The sequence below is a fragment of the Melospiza melodia genome, chromosome 6 (assembly GCF_035770615.1).
Source record: "Melospiza melodia melodia isolate bMelMel2 chromosome 6, bMelMel2.pri, whole genome shotgun sequence".
Classification (NCBI taxonomy): Eukaryota; Metazoa; Chordata; class Aves; order Passeriformes; family Passerellidae; genus Melospiza; species Melospiza melodia.
Genome location: NC_086199.1, coordinates 65,779,359 through 65,787,260, shown reverse-complemented (window position 1 = coordinate 65,787,260; position 7,902 = coordinate 65,779,359). Strand labels below are relative to the sequence as shown.

Sequence of the window (7,902 nt, the reverse complement as noted above, 5' to 3'; positions counted from 1 at the left end):
GAGGGGTGGGAAGTGGCAGGCAGAAAGGGGGAGCATGAGGCCAGTGCTGACAGCCCTGAGCTCTGCTGGTCAATCCATACACAGCAGCCAGCACAGAGCACAACCTCTGCTGCAGCCTCCAGAGCTTTGCAACAAAGCAGACAAAACTGGTTCTGACACCTTGTCTTTGACAGCAAAATGAGAAATTATAATATTAAGAAATTTTCATTTGTATAAATATGGATCAGTAGATTTTTATACATACAGGTACATGTGATTTCCAATATAACTTCATTTTAAAAATATATTTAAAACCCAAAAGAATTAACAAAACTTAACATGGAATGTAAAAGAAATTGTAAGAAGCCTCATGCAGGATGTTATAAAACCAGAACAACTGAGACTTTATGAGACAGGGGACATGCCCACTTGTGAACAGTACTAAAACATCAATTTTATTCAGGAATACAGAATACATTTTTGAAGATTTCCAGTTTACAAAAGTTTAAGACAAGGCTGGCTTTCGACATACAACCTCTTTTAAACCATTTAAGTAACATCTCCATTTCAAATTGACAAAACCCCTCAAAGAAAGAAAAAAAAAGACAAATGAAGGCCACAGTCCTGTACTGGGATACATTCAGACAAAATCCAGCACAGTATTGAAATTCTTCCTGCAGTCCATATTTTAGTCCATGGGTGTAATATAACCTTGTGTTAATAAAAAAAATACTGCAGATCTACTAAGAACTGCAAGAAAAGCCCTTGTCTTACAATTTTATTTCCAGGCATTATATGCAAGGTAGCTTCCAATAAGCAACAGTTAAAAACAGTACTTGTCATTTGATCACCACATGAAAAAAACACAGCATTCAATTTTTTCTTCATTTATACAATTTTAAAGATTCATTAAAAATCAGAATCAGTGTCCCTCCATCCTTTTCATCGTTAATAGTTTTCCTTATCTACTAAAACCATTTGTCTTTGCTACGATGTCTAAAAGGAAAGAGCACAAGATTAACAAGCTGCAGCATTAATTAAAGTGAGAGTCATCTCTTTCTTCCACTCAGTTTCTAAATCTATCACAAGGGCCCTATTAGCTGTATCAAAGTGAAGTGGTGTAAATAAAACTGATTTGGCTTAAAAGTAGAGAAGAAGGAATGCAGTTATTTAAAACTTGCAATGCAGTCAGTGTTTTTGTATGCCACTGCAGACAAGAGCCAAGAAAATTATTCACAGGCTCTCTTTTAAAAGCATCAGTGCCAGTTTTCCATTTCCAATACCAGAGAGGTAAATGGCAATTTACCTTACAAGGAACTTCAGATTACTATCAAGCAGAATCACTAATGGCTTCATTTTAAATACACAGCACGCTGATTTCAGCAGAGGTTACAGTTGAAGCTCCTGAATTTTATTTATTTGTTTATATTTAAATGACCTTTCATTTAAATGCCTTTATTTACTTCAAGTAATCATTTCTTCAAACTCTTTTGTTCAAATACATTAATAGCTGCACTGAGAACTACTCAATACAGTGGTCACCATTCAGTACAGATGTGGAAACAGAATTTGGCTCTTGAAGAGAACTTTAATTAAATTTACTTTTGTATGAATAAGTCTGTGAAATAACATCCATTTGTTTAAATATTAAGTAGAAAGGAAAGCTCTTGGATGACTAAGATCAAACTAAAAGGTTAAGAACAATTGCAAACAGGATGATCAATTCCAGTTTTATCTGCTAGCGAAAAAAACCCCTACCACATGGTATTGGATGAACATTTAACTTCAGCCCTACAAGCTGCGGGATTTTCAATGAAATATTTAATTTCATCAGCACTTTTCCCAAAGATCCCACTGAATAATGCAGCGTAATGCTGTATTAACATACTAGAAGTGATACACCATAAACAATTTCTGTGTAATTTCAGCAATTTTAAAGAAAATAGCCTAGCAAACCTGTTCTACAAACCAGAAAACTGGAGCAAGATGAGCCACCCCAACTTTTAGCACACCTTTTTTGAGCAAACACTGAATTGCTGTAGTCCTTAAAGTTCAGCGGTCCCCACAAGTAACAAGGAAGAGGAAGACAAGACTTGTTGCTCTTTCTGGATCTCTACACAATGACACGTAACACCCAGAAATGCAGGTAACAGCTTTTCCAAACAACATTCAAACAGAAAGGCACAATCTCCTTTTAAGTTGTGTTGTCAAAAACTAGACAATTCCTATACAAAGATAAATATACCCTTAGCTGGAAGGGAAAACATCACACCATTAAGAACATTTTTTCTTATTTTTTGGTAAAGTCCAAATGGATTATCTTAATGCAAAAGTTACATGAATATATACATCCTGAAAGAGTATCCTTTAATTTTTAATATATATATGTACATATATGACAGTGACTGACACAAGACAGAAGAAACAGGCTATATTCATTCTTTTCCTACTTCTTAGCAATGTGAGGCAACACTTTTCAAATGCCATAGGCACACAGTATTTGGGCTGCACACCCTCTGGGGTCTTAGAATACACATGGTGAAATGCAATCCGCTGTGGAAGGCTTGTTTGAGGGGTAGTAGACACAAAGCTTTCGTTTCACTAGTACAGCTTTAGGCAACTTTAAAATAAAAAAGATACCTAATTACAATGAAACTACTGCAAACTCTTCAATGGTGTCTTTTCAAGGCAAATACAAAGTTTATAAAACTGTAACAGAAAACCATTAAGGTTAACACAGCATAACACAGCTCTCTTACGGAGGCCAAGCAGAACCTCATTGAAAGGCAAGAGGGACGGCAGGGTCCAGTGATCACAGGAGATGTCCCTGCACCCATCTGTACCATTAACTCATTCACATACTTGAGTCTGATCTACCTGTAAAATAAAGAATAGCTGTCTGCTCTGTGCAATGACAACAGCCTGCCTATGACCTTGGTCAGTCAGTAATAAAGCTAAATCCTGCTTTGTGCAGGACAGCATAATTACATTGCTTGAGTTCTCAGCAAGGATGAAATCTGAGCCACTCTTATACATTACTTTGCAAGGACCTAGGAGCATCTCCACCAATGCACTTCACCACAGGCTGCCTAAGCCTTTAATGAAAGCTGCCCTTAATCTGCTTCCAAAGTCAGTCTAGCCCATCAGCATTAGAATTCTCCAGGACTCCCCACCATGTCCTCAGTCCTGGAATGACCTGTGCTTGTAAACCTATCTGGTCCCTGCCTCTTGCATATTGTGGCAACAGACTCCAAAGCTGGAAATGAAAAAAAAAACCCAAAAAACACCAACCCAATAAACAACACCCTAACTCCCTCCCTGAAAAATCAGGTGTATTTGTAAGAACTGAGACTGAACTTGAGCTGTTGCCTCACCTACACTCCAAATTCTTGGGTTCTGAGCATGTAACCTTTGGGCAAAAGAATCTACCTTGCAAAGATGGGGAGGAAGAAAGCAGAAGGTGTGGGCAGTCAGCTTCCTTCACTTCACTTTAAAAAGCAGAGTCTGTTTAATGACACTATTCTTTTTTACATAGAAAGAGCGGGAAACGTGGGATAAACAAACACAAATAATTTTTCAAGGCAAATTTCCCTCCAGACAAGAGGAAGACACTGCACTGTGTTCTGTATACTGAGCATAAGTACAGCACTGCAGCGACATTTAATTTCACAGCTTCTTCCCTCTTGCCTCTCTAATTACCTTTAACCTCAGAGGTGCTTTCACATGGTGATTCACCAAGGTGCACTGAAACACTTTTGACAGGAGACCATTACAAGACTTATGACAGAACAGACATAAACAGTTCTGCTGCAGAAGCTACAATTTCAACCAAATGAACGTGAATAACGCAAACCCTGTGAAAAGCAATTAGCTTATCAAAACCAACTTTGACATCAGAGTTCTTGTGGTGTAGCAGAACTAAACCCAAGTGATACACTCTGTACATACCTACACACAGGCAGGTATCCATGTCTGTTCACACACATGCTGTAGATGGGATGCCAAGCCCACACCTTTCACTGCATGACCTGCTTTCAGGTATTTTACAAATATAGCAAACTACTAATGTAGCAAGCTACATTAAAGCTTTCTGTGCTGGGTGTTTGCCTCAAAGCAGTTTCGGTGTTGAAGCTTTTGCTGGAACAATTTGGGGGCTTGTTTTGTTGTTCAGTTGTGGGTTTTTTAAAAGGGAATACATGGAGTAATGTTATGCCACACAGGAAAAGAAGCCCTGCCCTGTTGTTTTGAGAAGCTTCAGTGCCTCTGTACTCAGCCTTGACATTTGACAGACAAGCCAACCTTTGTGGTGTTGCTGAGACAATCCATGCAAATTTGGCCTAGATACTGGCATCTGAGGGAAAAAAACCTGACTTAGAGTTGCTGCATCCTCACAAGCTTAAACCTCCTTCACAGTGAGAACATTCCAGGCCACGCAGAGATGGGTCAATAGGAGATTTTCTGCAGTTTGGGCACTGCCAGGAGACTGGCATTGGGCTCCAGATCTCCAAGCAGCATGAGTGCCTCTCATGCGCTTCAGTCACCACCAGTTGGCACCAGACAGTAACAAGAAACAGCTCCCACATTGAGAGGATGGAAGGCAGTCTGAAAATGAGTCCTTCTGGCACAGTTCTCCTGTGCAACTTCAGTAAATATTATACAAACACATATATACATTCATATACAGTAAGCAGTCCAATAAATACACCACATCAGTTCTTTTGACAAAGCACTGATGTTTCTCTTCTGAACCAGAACTTGCTCACAGAAATACTCTGGAGAGATGATGCGACTCTACATTTAGGTCTCCTTGCTCTGCCTTTGATGAGCCCAAAATGCTGAATTCAAATATTAACTCAGTGTGAACTCAAAACAAGCCATCATTCAGGCAGGCACACGTCCCCCTGAAACCCATTAGCCACAGCAGATATACCCAGACAGTAAATGCCTTCTGGCCACCTCAACTACTGGAGCAGTTACACTTCTCTTTCAGCAGTGTGGCTGATCAGAGGATCACTCTGATCTACTGTCCTCTCCAGCAGAGTTCTGTGCCCATCCACGCTGCCATGGACGTCTCTTGTCCAGCTGTCAGATGTGCCCACAGGGCTTTCTGCCACGGGGCTGTCAGTGCTGGCCAAGCTCCCCGACCGAGAGCGGTAAGGAGGAAGGTCTGCCTGATTAGGGGGTTCAGATTCAGAACAGTAAGGTGGTGGAGGAAGGTCAAACCAAGGTGGTCTGCTGTAAGACACACAACAGAGTAAGAAGTTACTGAAAACAGTGGGACAGGAGATTGTACACAGTACTCCAATGATGAAAAAGACAAACAGTATTTCTCAGCTTTTCAGTTATGACATAGATCAAGAGATCTCAGACCTGCTCACATTATTCAGGTAATTTCAAAATATCCACACCACCACTAGGAAGCAAGGTTTCTGGCCAAGGTGCAATATAGTAATTACAGCCAACCAATTTAACAATCCACACGCTGAGTTAGATGGCTGTGAACTGCCAACAAAGCTGGCTCAAAGACAGCTGTGCAAGAGGCAAAAAACTTTTCTGTTTAACATTTACTCCAGAGAAAACACTAAAAGAAGTCACATTAAGTGGTGAATTTACACCTACAGATGATGATGCCAGCAGAAGAAAGCTCCAAGGAAACTTTCACTAAGTGACAGAGATTAATGGCTTACAGTCTACAAATAAATAACAAACTGAATTCTCCACACTGACAAATCACTTTGGCTGTCATGAGATCACACGCAGAACAACTGTTAAGCAGGCACAGGCAAGATGAGCACTGCATTCAGCACTGCATTGTTCTGATAGCAAGCAAGTAAGGGTTGAGCAGATTGGTAACAGGCACTGGGAGCAATTAGCTCCAAAACTGCTGATGGTTTTATCAGCTCAGGTGAAAAGTGATTACAATCTGGACACCTGCTCATTTAGTTGTCCTTAATAATGAAAATATATCATAATTATGAAAGTCAACATTAAGACAAGGGACCTGCAGCCAAAAGCAGCAGAGAATAGGAATTTACAATTATTCTTAAATCCCATAGTTTGCATGTAAATACCAACAGGGTGATAGTGAACAATCTGAATTGTTAAAGTTTGTACCATATCCTTTTTAGGTACAGGGGATGTCTGCTTACAAGTTTTGTTTGGAAAGACTTTACAGACAGAGGTTAAAATGAAGGTTAATTATCTACAAATTAAACCAGTGTCATAACTACATAACTCCAAAAGCATCACATACAAGCCACACCCACACCAAACTTCAAAGCACTTTCAGCTATTTAAATTAGGAAGAGTCCTTTTCAGAGTTCTGTTCTTTTCTTCTCTTGGTAAAAGGTAAAACAGTGCAAAGCAGAAGAATGATACAGCTCTTTATAAAAGAACTGACGAATGCTGTCACCTTTATACCTTTATATACTTATCATAAATGAACAAGGCTGTATTTTTTTCAGTGCTATGACCTACAACTTATCTGGTGTTTTTTTGGTGAAACTCCAAATTCAGCTTTCACATTTTGATTTCAGACTGGCACAGGTTATCACTACTAGACAAATGATACATTCTCCTGCCATTCTTAAAATCTTACTACCAATATGTGCTAAGAGACTTGACCTCAAATCCCTTTTAATATCAGTAACAGTAAACCAACCTGAGGACCAAGAATTTTTCACACACAGAATGAGCTCAGATTTACTGAAGCTTGACTCTGTGCAGGTGAGAGAAGCACAGCACTGGACTTCTGTCAACAGCAGCAGTAAGCGGGGAGCAGCAGCACAGGTTACCACCAGCAGAGGGATGCTTTGGGGAGGCCACACTCAGCTCCTGCACATACCTTTGGTCGAGCACAGCCTCCGAGTAGGACGGTGGGGAGTCCAGCTCCACTGGCCTGGGGTAGGGCTGGCTGGCCACGTACTGGATGCCGTTGTTGACGTTGTAGGTGACGCTGCAGTGGTGCGGGTGGTCGAGGACCACGAGGCGGGACAGCAGCACCGGGTGCTGCAGCCGATGCACCGGCAGCGTCATCAGATTGTTGCGCTTGCGCTGGTGGTGCAGCACCAAGGCCAGGAAGGCCACCACGAGCACGAAAATGACAGAGCTGCCAATGATGGCGTAGGTAATGCTCGGGTAGTAAAGCAGCTGATTTTCAGAGGTCACGTAATCCTGGCCGCTCCCTGCCTCTGCAAGACAAAAGGAAAAGGAAGCCTGAGATTGGTTTCAATATAAAATTGATTTTGTCCTACGCTGTGTTTTCTGCTAACACGCTGTGTGGCAAAGAAAGTTTTTCCCTTTTGTTTCAGATTGTGAAAAATGAGCTCATTAAAAGCATGTGCATGCAAATTGGAGATGGTAAAGTATCCCTCAGTCCATCCTCATCCACAGTAGTGCCAGCATGTAAATTACTAGGGAGAGACAAGCTGAGAAAGAGGAAAATACACATTGTAGTAGGAAGCATGAGCATTATCATGGGAGTATCTCCCCCACCCATACCTAACAGTCACAGCCTTGGTTTCCAGAGGTGAGATACCCAGTTCCAAGCCATAAGCACAATACTTCAGCTGCACTCAGCAAAGCTCACTAGAACCAGACATATAGAAGGTGCAACATGTTTTGGCTGTCTTTTTTTTTTTACTTTACATTCCCCTGACACTATTTAAGCCCCACATCCACAAAGTCATGCAGCCATTGAGCAATATATTTTTGGGCAGGAATTTCTCTTTCTGTGCAGCCTGTAATTCCTTATAGCCTCAAACAGGCTATTCTGACATTCATCTACCTCAAGAAAAATATGAGGCTGAGTAAAAATCAAACCAAACAGAACCTCAAAATCCACACAATTGTGGATGATCCATCCAAATTCTAAATTTCCTACTGCAGAAGGCTGGCACAGTTAAGTCTTGGCATGTGATTTTC

General features: G+C 40.8%; 1 protein-coding gene across 3 annotated transcripts in view; it reads right to left on the bottom strand.

The window, feature by feature from the left end:
- Positions 1-408: 408 nt before the first annotated feature.
- LDLRAD3 (low density lipoprotein receptor class A domain containing 3) overlaps positions 409-7,902 on the bottom strand; it is a 107,493-nt gene continuing 99,999 nt past the window's right edge. For 2 of the 3 annotated variants that reach the window (XM_063158795.1, XM_063158797.1), the window contains exons 5-6: positions 6,824-7,169; positions 409-5,214 (exon numbers count right to left, since the gene is read on the bottom strand). In XM_063158795.1, coding sequence (XP_063014865.1) covers positions 4,953-5,214; positions 6,824-7,169 — 608 coding nt within the window. In that variant the 3' untranslated portion in view covers positions 409-4,952. The remainder of the gene's footprint in view (positions 5,215-6,823; positions 7,170-7,902) is intronic. The other variant, XM_063158796.1, reaches the window with a different exon arrangement.